The sequence below is a fragment of the Lepidochelys olivacea genome (genome assembly GCF_965140295.1).
Source record: "Lepidochelys olivacea isolate rLepOli2 genome assembly, chromosome: 7".
Taxonomy (NCBI): domain Eukaryota; kingdom Metazoa; phylum Chordata; order Testudines; family Cheloniidae; genus Lepidochelys; species Lepidochelys olivacea.
The window spans coordinates 76337773-76361016 of NC_140417.1; the positions used below are offsets into that span (position 1 = coordinate 76337773).

A 23244-nucleotide genomic window follows, 5' to 3' on the forward strand; every position below is an offset into this window, starting at 1 on the left:
AAGACCTGTGTGGGAGGGGTAATGAGGCAAGGGGAAATAGGAATTCTCCAGGTATTCAAGAACAGGAACAACTTCAAATTAACTGTAAATTGTAATACTGTGTTTGAGAACTAGGTAATATGATTGTGGGGGCTGTATAAATGTCTTTCATCGCTATAGAAATGAATTAATAGAGGAGGAGAGATTGAGAGACTAAAGAGCATCAACTTCAAGGAATAAAAGAAGTTCTTCAGGGTGGTGCAGGAAGGAAATATCTGGAGCAATTATGTGAAACTGAAGTAAGTAAAACTCAGCCTTGAAATCAGGAGAGTTTTGTGCAGTATGAACAGTTACAATAGCATGGAGCAGGGGTGGCCAACCTCTGGCTCATCACGAGTATTTGCATAAATGCAGAGTGAAGTGCAACATGGGTAGTTGTCCTACTGTGCAACTAACCACCATCCAGCATGGGGTGTATTGACAAGATTTTGCAATGCCTCTTGGGGCTGAAACAAATTGTGCAGGGATGACTGATACCATGGGTTACACTTCCCATAATGCAGTGTTTTTCCTTCCCGTAATTTCAGCTGCAATCTGTAATATTTGATGCCTCTTTTCAAAATGCCTGCAAACCCATGCATACCTCCTCACTGTCTGCCATCTCTGACAGAAGCATGAAGCCTGCACAGCTCTGCACTATTGTCATGAGTAAGACTACGTTTTAGTCACGGGTATTTTTAGTAAAAGTCATGGACCGGTCATGGGCAATAAACAAAGAGTCACAGCCCCATAACCTGTCCATGACTTTTACTAAAAATACCTGTGACTAAATCTTACCTCCTAGGAGGGGGACGCTACTGAAGACTGCTGCTGTGGGGGTGGCGGTGGCAGCCTGGGACCCTGCCGCTGCTGGGGGGGGAGGTGCGGGGCAGCCAGGGACCCACCCTGCCGCCACTGCTGGTCCGGGCGGGAGACGGGCCTCTCTCCTATCCCCCAGCAGCATTCTTCAGGAGCTCAGGCCCCTTCCCCACCGCCACCATCAGTCTGCTGCTGGTTGCGGGATGGCCTGGGGCTCCACCATCACTGGGGCCCGGGGCCGCACCGCAGCCGGTCTGGGTGGGGGGGCCTGGGGCCATGCGGTTGCCGCTGCTGGTCTGGGGGGGGGGTGGCCCGGGGCCCCTCCACCGCTGCTGCTGGTCCCAGACCGCTGCTTCAGGGCAGTGAATGGGACCGGCTGCCAGAGCAGTGACCAGTGCGGCTGGTCCCCAGGCTGCTAGGGTGGTCGTGGGGTCAGTCACACCTGCGCTGCAAAATTCATGGGGGTCACGGAAAGTCACAGAAGCCGTGACTTCCATGATCTCTGTGACTGATCCGCAGCCTTAGTCATGAGCATTGCAATACAAGGTGACTGATCCTACAGTATTTGTGGAGCTGCAGGGAACATGATTCCTTAGAGGCTAGATTTCTGTGGGACACGGAAAAAAACAATTCAAAGTTGTTGGTGGCATTCATGGAGTAAAGTTGCAGATGGTGGAGTGATGGTTCTGGGCCTGAGAAACAAGCTCTTACAGGTGGGTCGCATTGTCATGCAGGTTTGGGATGATAAAGTAGTGGTTGCAGAACTTTTGGATACACAAGGCAACATTCCTGGATCTGTGTGCCGAACTTGCCCCAGCTCTCCAGTGCATTGACGCCAAAATGAGAGCCATGCTGACAGTTGAGAAGTGAGTGGCGATTGCACGTAGAAACTTGGTACAGATGTTTTGTGAATGGTCAGTCAGGAATCAATTTGGAGTCAGGAACTTCACCACGGGGCAGTTGTCATGCAAGTGTGCAGGGCCATTAATCACCTCATGCTACTCAGAACTGTGACTCTGGGCAATGTGCAGGCCATAGTGGATGGTTTTGCAGCAACGAGTTTCCCATTTGGGGTTCCCAAACGGCAGTAGGGTGATAGCACCCAGATCCCTATTTTAGCACCAGACCACCTTGCCACAGAGTATATTAACAGAAAGGGCTACTTTTCTATGGTAATGCAAGCGCTGGTGGATCACTGTGGATGCTTTACTGACATTGGTGTGGGCTGGTCAGGGAAGGTGCGTGACACGCACATATGACAATACACAGGACTTTTCAGAAAGCTGCAAGCAGGGATTTCCTTTCCCAACCAACGGATTACCATTGGGAATGTTGAAATGCCAACAGTGATTTTGGGAGACCGAACAAACCCCTTGCTCCTGTGACTCATGAAGCCGTACACCAGTCACCTTGACAGCACCAAGAAGCGCTTCAACTACAGGCTCAGTAGGTGCAGAATGACAGTTGAATGTGCCTTTGATCGTCTGAAGGGTTGCTGGCAGTGTCCATGTACGAAACTGCACCTCAGTGAGGAAAAAAATCCCAATGGTTATTGCTGCTTGCTGTGTCCTGCATATTATCTGTGAAGCAAAAGGGGGAAAGTTTCTGCTGAAGTGGAAGGTGGCAGTGGAGTGGCTGTCTGCTGAATTTGAATGGCCAGATATAAGGGCTATAAAAAGACTTCAACAAGGAGCTGTATGGCTCAGGAACATTTTAATAGTGAGCCAAAGTAGTATGAGTTGCTGTAGTGTGCTCTACCTGGCCTTGTTCTTTTGGAGCCCAGTATGAATCTTGCAGTGAGTGCTGTGTGCATAAGAATATAATACTGCCAATGCACCTATTAATATTGTTTGAGAACGATGTTATGGGTTCCATGTCAAAATGAAGTAACAGGCGATTTGGGGGTGTCAGATCTGCCCTGCACCAGCCAGTGTATGTTGTGACCTAATAAAGATGAATTATGTTCCAAAAAATAGAATTTAATTCTGTAACATGAACCAGGTAACTAAAACACATTTAGAACTTTATAAAACTTAAATTGAGTTGCTTTAATTTATTATGAAGGGGTAAGAACAGTCATTTCCATTTTCAGGTACACCTACACCAACCATGTCCTTTTCACAAGTCAGTATATGTGGAGCTTTGATTGTCTTTAATGTCCCCTGAGGTGGAGTGGTAGGGGTAATGTAGTGACTCCTGATGTCACGTGGAATGTTGAGGATGGAGGTGTAGGGACATCCTGACATTGAGTTGTCTATGGGCTGCAGAGCGGTGAGCATGGGATTCTTGGACCTGCAGGTCTACAACAGCATCTTTGTTTGCTGCCTGAGAGGTCCCATTATGTTCTGGGGACTCTCCCTCTCCTTTCCTTGCTTGGATTCCCAGGCTTTTTTCCTCTCCTCTCTTTCCATCTCCATGCTGTCTGCAAGGGTCAACCTCCATGCCCTAGTCTCATTCTCTGATGCAGCACAGGCTTGCAGCATCTCCTGGAATGTGTCAACCTGAGTTCTCTTCTTTCTTCTCTTTATCTGGCTCATGCCTTCTGTGGGTGTGGAGGGGGAAACCCTCAAGGCTACAATAGGATCAGCTGCAGATACAACCCAACCCACAGAGCTACCATTGTTAGTGTATACATGACAGAAATCAAAACTTAGGATACTGAACTCACCCCTTGATCCCCAAAAGTTGTAAGCACTACATTCTCACTTCTCCTTGGGACTGATACAGCACGGTGCCAGTCAGAGCACCAGCCTAGTGAGTATGGCTCTGGGGAGAGGAGTGTGGGGTTAGCTCACAGGCATGAGTATATGTTCATAGGACAATGGGGCTCAATACAGGCACAGTTTTCCACAGGTAGTGGTGATTTCAGCTGATCTCTCACTCCTGAGGGTAACAAAGGCCAAGAAAGCACAGCTGCTGCTGGGGTCCTGATGCTGCCTGGGCCTGTATGCTGTATGCCTGTGTACTGTAATGATGCTTGCTGAAATAATCACTGAATGACAGGAAAATATCCTACCACAGCGGAAGAAATAAGCAGCCCTCCCCAGCAACCTTTGGCAGAGGATTACAGAGTACCTCCATGAAAGTTTAATTGAGATTTCTACGGAGGATTCACGGGACATGCCAATGCACATAAACAAACTGCTCTGTGTGGTTCCCTCTGCTTAACTCTAGAGGGAAAGAAAAGCAGATAGTAACTCTATCTCTCTCAAAAAGAAAAGGAGTACTTGTGGCACCTTAGCTGTAGCTCACAAAAGCTTATGCTCAAATAAATTTGTTAGTCTCTAAGGTGCCACAAGTACTCCTTTTCTTTTTGCGAATACAGACTAACACGGCTGCTACTCTGAAATTTATCTCTCTCGGTTGTTTCACTACCTCTTCTAGCAGAAGTTAAAAAATAAAAAAAAAGGTAAATCAACAGATGTGTCCTGCTACTTTGGGGGTTCCATCCCTGTAATTTCAAAACAACCTGCATACTTACCCAGAGGTTCCTTCCTCTGCATCAGACTTGTCTGTGCTCAAGTGTCAGGACTGGCTGGACTGCGCTGGAGTCAAAATCATATCCTGGCTCACTGCGTGGCTGTATCCCCCTCTCACCTGTCCCCCATACTCCTCTTATTGCTCGTCCACTCTTCCTCCTCGCTGTTCATGGCGGAGGCTGTGATTCAGGCTCCTCCGAAGCATCCACAGGGCTCTTGCGGATAGTGGTGGGGTCTCTGCTGAGGATGGCACACTGCTCTTTGTAAAAGCAGCAGGTCTGCAGCTGAGCACCAGATAGATTGTTGGCCTCTCTCGCCTTCTGGTATGCCTGCCACAAATCCTTAGCTTTCACATGGCACTGCTGCTGGTCCCTCTTGGAGCCCTTCTTCTGCATGCCCCGAGCAATCTGCTCAGAGAGATTGATGTTTCCAGGGCTGGATCAGAGCTGTGCCTGCACAGCCTCTTCTCCCCACAGACTCAGAAGATCCAAACATCTCCTGTGTACTCCAGACAGGAGTGTGTTTGCAGCGTGTAGCTGCCATGGTCAGCTGAGCAGTTGCACACAACAGTGGGGAGCTGCTAGCTAGGCAATCAGGACAAGGAATTTAAAATATTTATGGGACTTTAAAGAAGAGGGGTGGCCACCTGGCCCCTGGGCAGCAAAGTTCACAGCAGTGACCAGAACGGTCACTGTTGGGCATTGTGGAACAGCTCTTGGCGACTAATAACAGTCGATGTAAGTAATGCAGTGTCTACACTGCTATTGCATCTACCTAACTACATTGCCCTTGATGCTACAGTACTTGGAGAGGTGGTGTTATTAAGTCAGTGTAGCAGGGGAGTTATGAAATTTAAGTGTAGCTGCATCCACAGCTAGGTTGGGTAAGCTGCCTTGTGTAGACCAGGCCTGAATGTGTATAGTGCAGTGGTGGGCAACTGACAGGCTGCTAGTGGCCTATCAGGGTAAGCCCCTGGCAAGATGCCAGACTATTTGTTTACATTTGCATGGCTGCCTACAGCTCCCAGTGGCCCACCACTGGTATAGTGCTTCTGCAGTTCACTGTAATTTTGGGGTGGTGTTAGTAACATATTTGTTCAGAAATGGAAAATCAATACAAATACATGTGTGAGAGTAACCCTGAAATAAGAAACCACACTGTGTGGAAGCGGGCCAAAAAATACAAACCAAAACCAGAATGAAGTTTCCTATGTCCATGTAGGGCTACCTAAACTTTGTCTAGTGAGGCTAGCAGCTACATGGACTGCACTTAACTGACCTAAACTAGAGGAAATTGCACCCACCCTCACCTTTGAGTTGGAGATACAGCTTGTGGAGACACCATACCCTAACACCGCAGCTGTCCTTTTAATCCCCAGTACCTTCTGCAGCATCACATGAAAGGGACCTGAGGTTTCTCTCTATTGTACACATGGGCTACAGTTTTAAGACTGGAGATAAAAAAAACTGGAGATAAAAGTGAATCCAAGTGCTGCAAGGGTATTTAATCCCTACCCCAACCATGATTATCATGGGGACTGTTCATAGCATTTTGGGGGGTTATTTTGTTCCTGCCCCTCCCTTGTACTCCTAGAAGGCTGTGAGGGGCCAGACCTACCTCCCTCAGCACACAGAGCCATGTGCAAGAGGCAGAGCCCAGAGCAGGAGCAAAAGGCCTGAAGATTGCAAGGGCAAGGGTGTAGCAGCAATCCTGGGAGCACAGGCTGCTGGGGTGAGCTGTACCAGGAGCAGGTCAAGCCCTTGGCTGGGCTAGCTCAGGCTGGGTGGCACTTCAGTGTCCCAGGGAGGCTGTTTTGCTGTCTGGCCTGGCCCTTCCTAGGATTTCTGCCTTGCTTCCCCCTCCGGCTGGGACATCACACCCACGTGTGGCAGGGGCCCGGCCACGTGAGGGAGGGGCGCTCACATGGTGTGTAGTGGGGAATGCTTGGGGCTGGCCGTGCGCGCTTGAAGGTGAGGCGGGGGCCTGTCGGTGTGAGGAGGGAAGGAGTGAGGGGTTGGGGTGAGTGGAGAGGAAGGAGGGGGTGCGCTGGGGAGAGCCGAGCGGTGCAGAAGGGAAGGGAGGAGATGGGGTGAGTTGGGGAGCGGTGCAGGGGGGAAGGGAGGGATGAGGATGGGGGAGTGGATTTCCTCGCCTGGGAGCCAGGTCCTGGCAGGCGGGGAGCTGTGCACTGCTAGGGCCGGTCTGTGAGCTCCGGAGGAGATGGCGCCCGGAGTGGCAGCCGCGGGGACCAGGGCTGCAGCGTCCCCGCCCAGCGCTCCGGGGTGAGCCCGGCCTGAAGCCGCTGCTCGCTGCCCTGGGCCTGGGGGGAGAGGCTGCAGGACCCCTCCCGCCGCGGGCGCCCGGGGAATGGGGCGGGGGGGCTTGGTGCTGGCGCAGCTGGGACTGCCGAGCCGCCAGAGCCGTCGCATAGGCAGGGCGCGGGAGCGGGAGAGGGAGGCCTTCGGCCGCCGCCCGCTGCACAGCGAGGTGTTTGTCCCGCTGTGGCTTTGACTCAGCAGCCCCGGGCGGCGGCCCCTTTAAATGCAGAGCCTGAGGTGTGATGAGTGCGCGTCTCTCTGCTGCCCCCTCCCCTCCCCGCTCCGCTGCAGTGACAAATCCGCTCGCTCCTGCTCTGCCTCCACCCCCTACAGCGCGCAGCTCTGCACCCACCGCGCCAGCTCGTCCGCCCCTCTCCGCCGGGAGCCAGAGCCGCTGCCCACCGTGCGGCCGCCCGCAGAAGCCGAGGGAGGAGAAGGAGAAGGGGACAATGGAGGTTCCGCGCCTGGATCGCAGCAGCATGAGCAGCCCCACCAGCCCCTGCGAGGATGTGATCAAGAATCTCAGCCTGGAGGCGATTCAGCTCTGCGATAGGGACGGTAAGTCCGGGCTCCATGGGGCTAATCCTCGCAGACGCAAAATGCTGCTGCCCGCTGCCCGATGGAGGCTAATGCAAATTAATCCCCGTGGCGTATGGTCCTTTGTTACCCCCCACCCATGTATTTGTAGGTGTAAGGACCCCCCCCCACACACACACACACACATCCTCCTGCCGTTGGAGAACAAAAGAAAAGGAGAAGGTTGCACCTTATTGGGGGAAACCCATCCCTCTTTGAAATGTTCCCTTACGATGCAGTGCATTTACCTGTGGGGCTGTCGGCTCGCCTGCTTCCCAGTCTTGCCCTTAACATGAATGTACGTTGTGGGTTTTATTCCAAGAGAGACATTAAAGAGCTAGGGGTAGATTTGCAGCGAGAGTCGGAGTCTAGATACTGGATATTGGTTGTAATGATTTCCGTTAGCCAGGATCGAGGCTGAGGCTCAAACTCCTTTGTATCGTTTTGTATCACTGGGTAATGCTTGTACCGAACATAGGCATGGGCGTCTGGTAGCTCTCGTTGCCTAATACAGAAACTTGTTGCCAATTCCTTTTTTTGTTTGTTTGTTTTTGAAGAATAACCCAGAGAATGAACTAACGATCTGTTTCTCAAAATGGGGTTTGGAGTGGTAACGCGAAATTGGGAAGGAAGGAGGGGTTTACATATTTCAGCACCATAGACAGATACAACCTTCATGATTCTGGGCAGTGTTTCAAAAATTGCCAAGCATCTGCACTGAATTGGCCTGGTACATCTGGTATAATGCATGACTGATGCTATACATTTTGTGTATTAATATTAAAACCTTTGTTCTGTACATAGAGTTCTAAGTCTAGTGCTCAATAGAATTGGAGAAAACAGATATGCAAGCTAAGTAGGAACAAAATTGGTGTACAATGTAGGTAGTTGTGCTAAATGGCATAGCTGGACTGTTAAACAAATGAAGTTTTGTTTTACAGTGCAGAAGCAATTTTAAGGATTAGCTGAGTTGAAGTAGCCCAAACAATTATAAGGTTGTAGTGAGGAGCCAGGAAGGAACAGTTTACATACTGATGCACAAATACTGAAGACTAGAAATTATAAGTGAGGTTAATATGAACTATGTACAGTTATGTCTAACTTCCAAGAGTGACATGATACTAAAACAACAGAGAAACTTGTGTTCCGAAAAATGATCTGAGAGTATTATCTTGCAGAACAAAATTTAGTCTTGTGTTCAGTTAACTGAATTATTCTTGTTTTCTCGCTTTGACATAAAAAAGCATTAATAATTTTAACATAATTTGATAGTATTTTTCAGTGTAAGTGGTGAAAGAACAGAACTGAATTTGGCTTATTTAGTGACTTCACTGAACATTTGGGTTATTATGGTCAGAAGTTATACTGCTTGGATTAATTTAACTTTTTTTCCACATAGATATATTTTTGCAGCAAAATTACTGTAGATATCAATTGATTATGGAAATAATCATTCTGATTTTCTTTACTATTCTGTTAAAAGCATGTTATTGTTAAATGTTTCAATACTTTTGATTTAACCAGACTTGATTGTCTCAAAGTTGAGGATCTGTAAAGTCTTGATTTTTTAAAATGTTGTTAAAGAAACTGAGAAGGTATTTCAGTAGAGCTTTCAGTTACTTTTATGGCAACATAAGAAATTCTTTTTGTTTACATATTTTAAATTCAAGATAGAATGTGTGCTTCTATCGCTACATTTATACCTAAATCACTGGTTAGGGAAACTTAATTGTATATATATGTGAGTGGATCACAGATAAAATAAAGCTTTGGTTGTATGTTGATAGATGGAGCAGCATACTGTGAGAAAATTAACTCTACAGTTACAATTTCCCCTAAATCTGAAGGAATAAATTGCAGTTGTTTGACAAAATACCCTTATGTGTGATTCCCTATATTGGAAATAAACAAATTACGTAATCTTTAATTTTTGCCTGCCCCAAACTAGGCTGATAAAGTCTGCTATGTTAATTGCTGCAGTCTTCTAATTGATTTAGCATACTGTAATTAAGCAGTGCTCAATTTTTATGGAAGAGTCTCGTGCAGACTAGCAGATCCAAATAATTAATTTTTCTTTCTTTCTTTTTTTTTTTAATCAAGAATTTCCTGTTTAAACTGTCATCACTGGAAAACAACAACTTTTGCTTCTGTAGATCTGGTTTTACAAGCTAATCCCCATGCGTATTAAGCCCCAATATGAGATTGCGTCATTGCTTCACGCAATACAGATCTAAATTTTAAAAAGATGCACCTGCATTGCCCATGTAAAGTCTGCAGTTGTGTGCCTAATTGGGCACAGAATTGTACTTGAACATACTTTAGTATTTCCAACAGGTGGCACTTAAAAACCAAAAATTCATGCTTTAATGTGAACACAAAAACAAGTAGATGAGCCTGGGGACGTTGAGCTGTGTAGTTGAGAGTGCAAGAACATATTTAGGCATTTAAATTGGAAATTATATTTAACCCGTGCATTTGTGTGTATACATATTATTTGATTTATGTTAATACACCTTCTTGTAAGGTTTTTGGTGCTCATGGCGAAATGTGCCCCCATTGAAGTCAGTGAGGGTTTTCTCAGACAAAGTGTCTTACAGATAAACGTGACTTTGAATCCTTTAAAAATGTTTTTTTGTATGCAAATTGTATAAAGCTAAAAGAGTGGGCACTCTTTTTAAAAAAAAGTGTGGAAAAAAACCTATGAAAAATAGAACTATGCATGTGCCAGCAGGTTCTACATGGGTCAGCTGGAGCACAACACATTAGAGCGCTTTTGCAATTGCACCCCTCTAATGCCTTTGGCTGGGGATTTGTAGACAAGACCTTAGTGTAAGGAAGTTTTTTTTCTCAATAGTTGTACAAAATGTCCTCTTCTTTATTCAGTTTCATCATTTTTACCATAATATTCCTCTCCTTTCCCTCCTTGTTCGTCTCCCTCAATGCTGTATACACACTTGAGATATGGGTACAGGCAGTCCTCAGACTTACAACACAATTGGTTCCTTACAATTGCGTCATAAATTGGAACTCGGAACCGCAATCTCCATTGCGGGACCGAGCATTGTAAATTCGAAACCTATAGTCATAAGTCTAATCAGGGTGTCTACGTAGACACGTCGTAAGTGCCGTTCATCATAACTCGAACACTGTAAAGTCGAGGACTGCCTGTAATTGGTTATTAACCACATTAGCTGTCTTGTAGCCAAACTATACGTAATTAGCTCTTTTACTCTTTCCTCATTAATTAATCCCTTCACTCCCCTGCTCGTTTCTTTTACTCGTCTCTGAACTGCTTCCAGTTTGTCTGTAAAGAGGTGCCTGAACTGAACGAAATATTCCACGTATAAATACAGCAAGCCACATGGGGTATGTCTGCACTGCAGCGGGGAGCATGTCTCACAGCCCAGGTAGACAGACATGCTAACTCTGCTCAGGTGGGCTTGTGCTTGGGCAACTTGTCCATGCTGCTGCCTATTCTGCAATATCCATGCCACTATTTTTGGCATGGTAGCTTGAACAGAGCTAGTGTGAGTCTCTACCCAAGCTGGGACTAGATGCCAGTTCATGCCCAGGCCTCACTGAACACTTACAGATGCATAGCTAGAAACCAGTCTTGCTTACCTGTGTGAGCATTACTAAAATAAATACTAGATAGTAAGTTGATTAGAATGAGTTTATTGTTTTATAAATTGTTTGTGGGAAACTGTATGTATTCTCACTCAACTATACCCCATGTTATACTGTGATACCTAGTATCTGCATTGTAAACCTCTGTGACTACATAACTCATCAAACAGGGAAAAAGCCTTGTGTAATGCAGATGATGGTCTGTAATAAGATGTTAAATCCTGTCCAGTAAACGCAAATGAGCCATTGTGCGAGGTCAAGGATAAAAGACTTAAGCGCATTCCTCCCCATCCCACTTCCATGAAGAAGGGATCTCCGTGGGAACGGTTTCTGTCAGCTTGATGTCTGGGGGAAGAAGATATAAAAATGCCTCACAAGGAAAAATGATCATCTACTTGCTGTTTGAACTCTCATAGGGCCAGAAACACTAAACTAAAGCAGAGATCCCTAGGGTCAACCTGGGTCTACCCTGACAGACATTTTGAATGGACATATTACTACATCTCTTTAGGAATCATAGATGGTAGCTCATTTATGTGTATATGTTTATTTGCTTTAACCTGTAAATTACTCTAATTTCTTTTTCCTAGTTTATAAATCTTTAGATAGTTTATTTCAGGATTGGCTACAGTGTTGTCTTTGGTGTAAGATCTAGGGTATCAACTGATCTGGGGTAAGTGACTGGTCTCTTGGGACTAGAAGCAACCTGAATATTTTGTGATTTTTTGGTGAAAGTGACCACTTACCACAAAGTCCAGGATGCCTGGGTTGCAAGATAGACTGGAGTGCCCAAGGCACTGTCTGTGACTCCATGGTAAGACTGGTATAGTGATTCAGGAGTTCACATTTGTTACTGGGTTGGTGAAATCTAATTATACATACCACCAGTTTGGGTTGTCTGCCCTGTTTTTGACTGTCTGCCCTGAGATAGTCACTCGTGGTTGTAAGCTACTCCAGACAGTGTGACAGGAGGGTCTGTCCCAGCTGCAGTGTAGACACACCCACAGAGAGGGTATGTCACTTCCCTTCTCTGTAATATATCTTTGGGTTTGCAGCTCAAAACTGCATTATCTTTTTTCCCAGTTAGTCTGCAAACTTTTGTCTAATTTCTGTTCACTATTTATATTTTGGACTTTTTACTGCTTTCCATATTTCTCCCTTCCACTGAGTATGTTTGTTTCAGATTATTTTTTCCCAGATGTATTATTCTGCTTCTTCCCTAATGGAATATGTTTTGTCATTTTCTGCCCACGTTTCTAAACTCCTAAGTATTTGCAGCTCCTCCTAATTTAATATTATCTATTAATGTCACTAATGTGCCCTCTCTTCCAGATCATTAAGTAAGACGTTAATTAAGACTGGAACTAGCCACAAGTTTCGTGGTACCCCACTAGACATCTGACCCCATTTGACACTTCGCCATTTATCCTTATCCTTTGTTTACTGTCTCAGCCAATTTTCAGTCCATGTATCTGTGTTTCTGCTGAGTAAGATTTCATGAAACATGGTTTCACAATCATTTTTGGGAGAGGGCACCTACTGCCTTCTGCGTCTGAGGATTAAGAATCTCAAACCATCCCATAACAGGGATCTTGGATAATCACGAGATGTTTTGTTTTGTTTTTATCTTTTAAACAAAAGACAGATACGCCTCTCTCCTCTTTTCTATCTGTCTCCTAGTGTTTGGTCATCTTATCTCTACCTTTAAACTTATCTCTTGTACTTTGATTATAGTAATTACATATCGGTTATCACCTCCTCCCTGTTCAGCCTCTCTGGCCTTTTTGATCACTTAAACTTGTGATTTCTTTTAGCTCTTTAAATTAAAAGTGTTGAAAAGGCAGAAGTACTTTTCTTGGGCAAGAGAAGCATCTTCAAACACATCGTCATCGCCTCTCTCTTCCTTCTTGATCTGGACCTCAGGCTTGCCTCCTTTGCACATGAACCTGACATAGTTTATGCTGTGCTCTCTTTCTTCTTCCACCTCATACAGATCATATTCTAGGCTAACTTAAATGACTTCACTGAAGTTATTCTTGGTTTACACCAGTATAATTTAGATCAGAATCTGTCCTTACATGTATCTAAATGTACATGTCAGCACTTTTTTGATTCCACCACTGGTGAATCTTCAGTCATGTTCTTATTGCCTCTCACTTTGACTGTTGCAGCTGTATTCTTATTAGCTTCTGAAAATCCAGATCTGTAGACTCCAGAGTGTGCAGAAAATAGTATTACCTACCATGTAACATGTGCAAAGAAGTGTGGCTACATCACTTTATCTTCAGTCCTCTCCAGTACCTCCCCATTCATTTTAGGATCTAGCTCAAGTAATGCATTGTTTTTAATTTTTTCCGTAGACTTGCTCTCACCTATCTCGCTGAGCTGGACTTTCCATTGGTCCTCTCCCTTCTCTCTTTGTTCATAATACTACTGGTTTCCTCTCTCCACTCAATTGCTTCAGACAATCTCATGGCCTTTGGGGGTTTCTCTACCTCATTAATTTTCCATCTGATCTTTTTTTCAAATCTGGAAAGATTTCTCTTCTCATTTGCCTGTTCCTCTTAATTTCTCTTTCTCTTTATTATGAATGATCTCTGTACAGTATGTTGGGATACAGTTTGTATGACAAGTATTATACCCTGTTCCTATCCCCTCGTGCCAGGGACAGCTCGGGGAGTGTTACCAGGGCATCAGTATAGGGAAGAGGACCAGCCACAGGAAAAGGATATTTAGGGTTGGATCTCAGCTGCACTGTGCTCAGGCTTGGTGGAGGTGCAATGTGGGACAGGGCAAGGCAAAGCTGCTAAGCAAAGGTTACCCTCAGCAAACGTTAGAACCACAGGCTGGAAGGGTCGCTGGGCACTCTTGCTGTGCCCCAACATACACCAGAATGCTGCATATGGAAAAGGGGTAGGAAATGGGTGATGTGAAGTAGTGTAGCCAGTATCAACCAAGGACTTGCTGTGCTGGGTGACTCCTCAGCTGTCTGATTAAGGCAGCTTTAGGTCCTCTCTGTGCTACTGGAATGGTGTGAAGAGGACTTAATCAGGACTGAGGATCTGACCCATTGTGAGTGGGAGATATGTTCTCCAAAACTCCTTACAGCTGGATTTTTTTCTGTCAGTCTACAAGGTACAGTGGGTAGGCCCATTGTGCTGCCAGCATACATGGCCTTCTGTGTTTTGTGTGACCTAGAAACCCACATTTAATTCTGGCTGAAGAGACCAGAATCAACCATAGATTTACTTTTCATGTTCCTGTTTGAAATATGTTCTGAGCATATAATGCACAGACTGATTTTTCCTAATATTTAGGAACATATTAAAATTAATTGTGCCATCATTGTCAATATGATATATCACATATAATACTTCACTGTTGCAAATGAAAAGAATGGATAAAATAATTATATTGGAGCAAAAGAAAAAGCTTTCCCAATGTCAGTTTCTGAGGTATTTGTACTATATATTGTTATGCATTGTCACACCTTTTATTTGACCTTGAAACTCTTTCTTTTAACATGTTAGACTTGGTTAAAATTCATTGTAGTGTTTGCAGTGAATCAATTTTCATTGTGGTGCTTGTAGCTGAATCATTAATCAATTTTATTTTATTGTTATCACAAAGTGTTCTTGTTTTATTTATGCTTCAATGCATAAGCTGTTTCGCATGGATGTTTTTAAAAACAACCATTGGCTACATTGTTTTTATAAACTACTGAAGGCTTCTCTGAACCTTGACACTTTTAGCTAGTGATTAAAAAGTGAAACCATGAAGCTAGTTTGGTCTTACTTTTTTACTTCATTTTTCTGTTGTTTTACAGGTGCAAGTATTACCAGAACTGCATTCTCTCACCTAGTGTTTGGTATTGATTGACATCGGGAATTTGCTTCTCTTATGCTTGCTCAGACTGACGAAAAATGGTAGCTCTGGGAGGAGAGCCATGGTTTGAGAAACTACTAGGTTCTGCACTCTAATGGACCCCACTAAATTTGTGAAAGTTGCAGGCCCCAATCCTGCAAACATGCATTGCATAACTTTACTCACCTGAGCAGCCCCATTGATTTCAATGAGCCTTCTTGCATGAGTAAATTTATGCACGTCTATAAGTGTGCATGATCAGGGCCCTAATCCCGCCACCTTTTCCTATAGATTTGATTTTGTAGTGTGTATTCTTTTTTGCTTCTGCTTTATTCAAGTATATTTCTAATATTGCCTTCCCCGCTCTTTCCTTTCAAGTTATTATTCAGTGGAATTTTGTCCAGGCTTGATTTCTGACTGAAGATATATTTCTGAAGGATTTTTTGTTTGTTTGTTTGTTTTTTAACATTTCATTTTTATGTGTACTCTTACATGGAGACATATGGAGAACAAAATTGGCAATATAAAACATGGGTTAAATGTTTCATTGCGGGCCAGCTAAAAGAATAAATGCATCAATGGAGTGTTGCATACTGTGTTTTTGGTCCTTTCTTAACCTGATTAATGTAGCTTCTACAGAGAGAAATTATGCATGAGTTTGTACCAACTTCAGCATAAAATTCAGAAAATAGTGTGAAAGCAGATTATACTTTAATACTATTAAAATGAATCTGCAAACATAAAGTAAATAATATTCAACATGCATGCTTTTAGGATGGAGTTTATTTCAGTGATTTAAAATAAAACTCACCAGGAGATGAGAGTAGATTTCAGATTTTTAATGCTTTTGATATGGTTTTTGACTTTTAAATTTGCAGTGTCATTTTAAGAAGGACATTGCATCATGGCAATTAGAGATTGAAAAACCTATCCATTCACAAAGTCCATTACTTTGAAGAAAAGATATAGTTTGATATAGTTTCCTGGTATAGGACACTTCTGATATGATATTAAATTTTAGTAAGAAGATTCTAGTTATTATTCAAAATTCTTATCTTTCATACAAGGTCATATTTTTAGAAACAGGACTTTACAAAAAGAACTTCATGCTGTTATATAGTCTTTGAAAACATATCCATACTTTAAGGCTATTCTGTGTTCCACCAGTAGGTGGAGACATCTGAAACACTACATAAATTTCATTTGCTTCATCTTTCTTTCCACTACCCTAAGGGTCTTTCTTTTCTCTTTCCTAAGTTTGTTAGTCTCTTAGAACAATATGGCTGTATGGTAGGGTGACCAGATGTCCCGATTTTATAGGGACAGCCCCGATATGCAGGGTTTTTTCTTCTATAGGTGCCTATTACCCTCCACCCCATCCCGATATTTCATACTTGCTATCTTGTCACCCTACTGTATGGACGCCATCTGATGATCTATTGGATGTGTTATATATGTCTTTTTACTTCACTCTATCATTCTGTTTAGGGAATATATGGAGTTTTTAATGTTTGGTTTGCCAGCATGTAGACGTAGAATACTTTCCAGAATACAGGGGCCTAATTATATGTTTCTCTGCATCTTGTGCAGCCATTTACATCTGTACAAAGTAAAATGCTGCCATTCAGATTTGATGTAAATAGATTACACAAGGTGCAGGATGGAAGAGAATCAGGTATACTTTCTATTTTTGTATATTCTGTGTTCACCTTATTTCAGGATTGTTCGCTGGATCAGGGAGATACAGAAGGTAAAGTAAACAAAGATCTCAGTCTTTCTACTGAGGCTCTCAGTCTTAATGTCATTGTGTTCTGGTTGAGAGGAAAGTGTTAGGCCAATACAGAGAACCTAAATCCTTTGAGGTCATTCTGTTTTTCCAGCGTATTGTAGTGTCTGTTGTTTGCATAGTATGAAACTGGAAAATATTATCTAGGATGGTTTGAAAGAACACAAATTAAAAACATGCACTGTGGATCTGAATATTAATAATTTTAAAGGAACATATTTATCCAAGGAGAACTAGATTACTCAGTGAATTTGTAATGGGTTATGCAGCTTTCCTCTGTTGGATGGATTTGAACTGGTGGCCTAAATTGTTAATGAGAGAAAGTTGTTACTATCTGATGGCTTTTTGGTGGTCAGCATGATATGAGTTGTGAGGGTTAGTTCAGTTTGAGTTGATGGGTGTTCTAAAAGGAAGCTCTTTGTGCAAAACATTAAACTGAGCTATTTCTTTTTTTTTTTAAACTGTGTCCTTCATGTTACAGTTAGATTGACAGAGATGTTTAACCATTCAGAAAAAATGAAGTTTAGCGTTGGTATAAAGAAGGTGTAGTCTTCATTTTACACAAATGTTTTGGAAGCGAACTACAATTAATCAGTACATCGATTTGCAAACCAGTGTAAATCATTGCTCAGGGCCAAATCCTATTCCATGGAACAAGTCTGGGTACACAGGCTGGGGCATAGGAATTATGGGTATATTGAAGTGAAGAAATGTTCTCCATGCAGGCTGCAGACTGCCAGTGAATCCTGTGTGTGGCAGTAGCTCGCCCACATGGTGCACCACTCTTTCCCAGGAGAACAGCTAATAGGTCCTCATAGGTTGGGTTCCAGCTGCTCTTCCTCCATCCACCTCACCTTTGCTGTATCCAAGTGACAAGTCCCACCTCTCACTTTGGTGTTGTCTTCACTGCAGAAAAAAGGGTATGTTTTTAACTCAAGTTAAAATCCTAGTGAGGACAGGGAAGTTGGAGTTTACTCAGGAGTTAGCAGGTTAATTTAAGCCTACGAGGAAGCATAGGTTTTAACTCAACCTGCTAACTCATGTGTAAGTGGCAACTACCATGTCTTCACTAGGGTTTTAACTCAAGTTAAAAACACCATTCCCCTACCACCACCCCCTGCCCCCCGTAGTGCAGACAAGGGGCAGGGTTTGCCACTTGACTGGTAAAATTGTGCAAACTAGTGTTAGTTTGTACTAATGTTAACATGAAGTAAAATGAAAGAATACATGGCTTACAGGTATGAAATGACAAAATCTCTGTGTATGGACATATACAGAATGTTAGTGATGAATAAATTAAACACAAATGATGTGTAAATGAATGATTATGTCTATAATGTAATTTTTTAAAGTTAATTTTACAAGCAGTAGAAAATTAAGGGCCAGATTCTAATCCCATACTCTCGTCTAAATGAAGAGTTACAATGCTGTTGTTCCTGATTACTCCCGAGGAAGCTTTACTTCAGAAAAGGATCTGGGGGTTGCAGTGGATCACAAACTAAATATGATACTCCTGGGGAAATTCTGTGCAACTGTGTGCATGCAGAATTCATGTCCCCTGCAGATTTCTCTGCTTCGCCTCAGAAAACGACAGAGAGGCAAGTGGAAACTACAAGTGTAGTCACACGCCCCTCCCCAGTAGCCTGGACGCATCGTTTCCCCCCAGAAACCTCCCCTGGATGCAGGAAGCTCTGCATCTCCCACTCCCTCCCTCGCCCCCGCTTCCTGCCCTCATTGCTCCTCAGCTGCAGAGGAGGGGGTCACTGTACGGGAAGCTGATCCCCCATCCGCCCAACTCCCATGCATCCAAACCCCGCCGAGCCTTACCCCCTGCACTCCCACGCTGTTGAGCCCCTCCTCCCTGCATCCAGACTTCCCCCACACTCGAACCCCCATCCCAGTGAATCCCACCCCCCCCCCACACCTGGACCAGCCCAATGAGCCCCCGCACCTGGACTCCCACCCCACTAAGCTCCAACCAACTGCACCCTCCACCCCACTAATACCCTCTCCCCCAGCATCTAGACCCCCTGCTGAGCCCCCTCACACTGCTGCCCCCCACAGAGCCCCAACCACCTTCATCTGGACCACCCTGCAGAGTCCCATTGCCTCTGCACTCAGAACCCCCCAACAAGTCCCTGTGCATCCAAATCCCCCCACACCTGGATCCCCCACCGAGCCACTCACAGCCAGATTACCCCATACCTGGATCCCCACACACTAAGCCCCTCCACACTTGGATCCTGTCGGGCTGAGCCTGCCTGCCCACACCTGGTGTGCCTGGTGCAGAAGGGCAGGGCTCTGAGGTGTTTCTGGGGCAGGCCTAGCTCTTGCACTGTGTCAGGGTCTGGTGCAGCCTCTCTGCTGAGTCCCTGTCCCGGGGGGTGGGAGCTGCAGGGTGATATGCCACCTACATGCAGCCAGTGGTCTCCCCACTGCCATGCTGGACCTTCCACGTTTATTTATTGACAAATAAAATGTTCAGAATTTTGCCAAATTTTAAAATATTGTGTGCAGATTTTTAATTTTTTTGGCACAGAATTCCCTCAGGAGTAATATGAGTCACCAATGTAATACTGCTGCTGCAAAAAAAGAAAGCGAACATCATTCTTGGATGTACTAGCAGGAGAGTAGTAAGTAAGACATGAAAAGTTGTTCTTCCACTCTATTCTGCACTAATAAGGCCTCATCTGGAGTATTGTGGAGTCCAGAGGTGAGCACAAAAATTATTAATAGCACAGAAAACTTGACCTACAAGAAGGATTGAAAAAATTGTGGTTTTTTTTAGTCTGGAGAAGAGAAGACTGAGGGGGGACATAACAGTCTTTAAGTCCATAAAAATTCATTATTAAGAGGAGGGTGATAAATTGTTTTCCTTAACCACTGAGGAGAGGGCAAGAGGTAATGGATGTAAATTGCAGCAAAGGAGATTTAGAATAGAACATTAGAAAAAACTTCCTAACTGTAAGGGTAGTTTAAACACTGGAACAAATTAGCTAGGGAGGTTGGAGGTTTTTAAGAACAGGTTTGACAAACACCTGTCAGTTATGGTGTAGATAATACTTAGTCCAGCTTCAGTGCCCGGGACTGGATTAGTTGACTTAAAGAGGTTCCGGCCAGTCCTACATTTCTGTTATTCTGTGATTTAGACCAGTATAACTGAGATCAGAATCTGGCCCTAAGTGGCTTGCCTGGGATCACATATTCACAGCCTTAGTCTGTTACATCAGTTTTTCTTTGTTATTAATCTTTGAGACATATTCTTAAAGGACGGCTGTACCATTTTATTCATCACGGTAATCTGAAAACTCATGTCATGAGAAGCCCCAAGCATTTCACATTTTACGATCTGCACCTCACTAATGCACACAATTGATAATGATAAACATGACTCTTCACTTTCCAGACAAGATTTAATAGTGGAGCATTCCAGTGAAGTCTTGTATTACTAAAACATCTTTACTTTAAAAAAAATTATAGTACAGACCATTTACATGCTTATTCTGAGGTATTATCAAAAATAATTAAAGTTCACTTGCTAATAAATGAACAAAGTGTATGTTGTGATGCATTATTCTCACTTTTTAAAATGTTGTTTCTTGGCTTAGTTGCTCATTTGCAAAATTCAGTATTTACCAGTGATTTCCAGTATTAGTATGAGTTGTGAAATTCTACTGTTTTTAAATAACTATATAATTCATTTCATTTTAAAATCACTTTTAAAGTAGAATAGAAGGTGGTTTACACTGGGATTCCTTACTATCTTTGATATTTTTCAGCAGTGCAGAAATTCCAATAATAATTAAAACTTTCTTAAAAATACATCTTGCAGTAAATAAATGCTCAGAAGAGCTGCTTACAGTGTACTCTGTTTGCTTCCGGTGCTGAATAAAATAGGAGCATTACTTTAATTAAGAGTGAATATTGAGGTGGCTTAGTGTTATGGACTGCCATGAGGTAGACTTAGGTTTGATTCCATGCTATGTCTACACTACAGACTTCTGCCTACATGGCTGTGTCAGATGGGGTATGCAGAGGTATGATTCCTGACCAACATCCCTATGCCAGCAAAAGGCTCTAGTGTAGATGCAGTTGTACAGCAAAACTGCACTTTTACCAGTATAGTTTGTTTGCTGATAGAAGTGGTGTCCATACTAGGAACACAATGCTGCTGTAGTATACCTGTACTGCTAAAGCGATTCTAGTGTAGACTTGGCCCTAGTCCCTTCCTTCTGAGATCACCTGGAAGTGGTGTGGATGCAGAACATTGTGTTTGCAGCTGGAGTGCCTTGCTGCTCTCACCTGCAACTTGCTGGGCTAATTAAGGGAAACTACTTTTTGGCACTGATGAGTTACAAAGGGAGTCCTAATCAGTCCTCTTTAGCCTTGACATGGGGCTTTGCGTAAAGCAGGGGAAATCTCTGCAGATCCACATACTTCTGGTAAGGATGTAAAGTACCTCCCTTTCTCCCCTGGCCCCCGGGGAAAAAAGAGATGTTACAACATATTGACCTAATCTCCAAGACTCATTCTTTTTATTGAATTATGGATTTTCTTGCACCTTAGTGGAAAAATGTGCACCCACAGAAATTGTTCAAGCTTCTATTCAAATGTCCTGTTCCACATTTAAAATTTTCTATTTGGAATTTCTCTCCTATTTTTAGTGCAAAAGGGAAGAATTTGTGTGTGTGTATAGCGTAGCAACTTCATTGAATTTTAAAGTGACACAACTCAATTAGAATATTAAAAAAACAAAAGGAAACAAAACCCCCCATAATGATACAGTAGACCTGACTTCATGTGATAAACAATACTTAATAGAATTGCTGAGGGATCCCATTGTCAGAATTTCTATCTACCAAAATATATAAGGTAGGGAGAAGCTTTAAAAGTCTTCAAAAGTAGCTGCAGGGACTTGCTTGAGGTGCCATTTTAGTACTCACTCCATTGAATTCTCCTGGCTGCTTTTGATTCTTTAAAAGCTTTGTTTTAGATTTTAAACGCTTATTTGAGCATTATTGAATAAAAATGTAAAAGCTGAAAGCTTTTAAGGCTTTCAGAGTATCCACTGTGTCCAGTTTTGGGCCCCACACTACAAGAAGGATGTGGAAAAATTGGAAAGAGTCCAGCGGAGGACAACAAAAATGATTAGGGGACTGGAACACATGAATTATGAGGGGAGGCTGAGGGAACTGGGGATGTTTAGTCTACGGAAGAGAAGAATGAGGGGGGATTTGATAGCTGCTTTCAACTACCTGAAAGGGGGTTCCAAAGAGGATGGCTCTAGACTGTTCTCAGTGGTAGCAGATGACAGAACAGGGAGTAATGGTCTCAAGTTGCAGTGGGGGAGATTTAGGTTGGATATTAGGAAAAACTTTTTCACTAGGTGCATGGTGAAACACTGGAATGGGTTACCTAGGGAGGTGGTGGAATCTCCTTCCTTAGAAGTTTTTAAGGTCAGGCTTGACAAAGCCCTGGCTGGGATGATTTAATTGGGGATCGGTCCTGCTTTGAGCAGGGGGTTGGACTAGATGACCTCCTGAGGTCCCTTCCAACCCTGATTTTCTATGATTCACTGGGAATTGTTTCTCAATGGAGTAAGTTCATTATAGCCACCTTGGTCACTGTGTGCAGGATTTTGCTAAGCAGGTTTCATCCCAGCCTCTGGTTTTATGGGTTCTAATTTTGTACCCACAATTCACTGTGGGTCAAAAATACAAGTAGTTGGACATCTACGGTCAAATTTACAAATGTACATACGTGACTAAGTCACCCATTGACTTTCAATGAGACTTAGGTTTCTAAGTGCCTAAATCACTTTTGAAAATGTGACTTAGGCTCCTAAGGCAGTTTGATGCTTTTGATACTTTTACGCCTAATAGTTCTTCTCCCTTAATAAATAGTTGGTGCAAACTTGAAGGTACAAGTACTTGTTAACACAGAGGCTATTCTGCAAATAGTTTTTAAATAACTATTTATTATAGTTATAATTGCATTATAAGATCTCGTGAGGCCTGTGGGTTCTGTGCTCCCTGAAAGGGACATCACGGAATTTAATTTATGTTAATAAAACAGCAGAAACAATTATGTCTAGACTAAGTTTAATAATACTAAAACAACTTGTACATGACGTGAGTTTAAAAGGACATTTACTGATTAGAGTGGAGTTGAGGGAATTGTGTTTCTCTTATGATCGCAGAACAACATTCTGTGGGAAGATGGTGAAGGTACTTGATCCTGAAATTCATAGAATCACAGGGTTAGAAGGGACTGGAAGAGTCATCTAGTCTAACCCCTTGCCAAGCTGCAGGATTTTTTTGTGTCTAAACCATCCAAGATGATGGCTAGCCAGCCTCCTTTTGAAAACCATTATTCAAAGTAATTGTTCTTGGAAAGTTCATTGCTTTTAAAATATAAGTCTCGAAGATATTTCATTAGCAATATCATGTTTGTGGTGTTTGGCAGGTAATTCAGAAATTTGCTTTATCGTGAAATATGCCTTATTTTTACTTGATTTTCTTCTTATTTCTGTTTACAGAGAGTCCTACAAATTATTGAAGCCGATTGTTGTAAATAATCATGTCAATATACAAGCATAATTTAATGTCGAGGATTATTAGTGGTTTATAGAGTAAAACAGCATGCTATTATTATACTCTACTGTAAAAAATACAATTAATCTTTTGGGTAACATTTTTCACTTTTAGATTAGAACAGGGGTTCTCAAATTTCATTGCACCATGACCTCCTTCTGACA

General features: G+C 43.2%; 1 protein-coding gene across 5 annotated transcripts in view; it reads left to right on the forward strand.

The window, feature by feature from the left end:
• The window catches only part of PHYHIPL (phytanoyl-CoA 2-hydroxylase interacting protein like), a 195559-nt gene that overhangs the window by 132631 nt on the left and 39684 nt on the right, over positions 1-23244 (forward strand). Inside the window, exons 1-2 of one of the 5 annotated variants that reach the window (XM_084633930.1) lie at positions 6192-6286; positions 6926-7192. The exons of 2 other annotated variants lie outside the window; for them this stretch is intronic. In XM_084633930.1, coding sequence (XP_084490056.1) covers positions 7084-7192 — 109 coding nt within the window. In that variant the 5' untranslated portion in view covers positions 6192-6286; positions 6926-7083. Of the gene's footprint in view, positions 1-6191; positions 6287-6925; positions 7193-23244 lie in introns of those variants that run through there. 2 more of the 5 variants (XM_084633931.1, XM_084633929.1) reach the window with 2 other exon arrangements.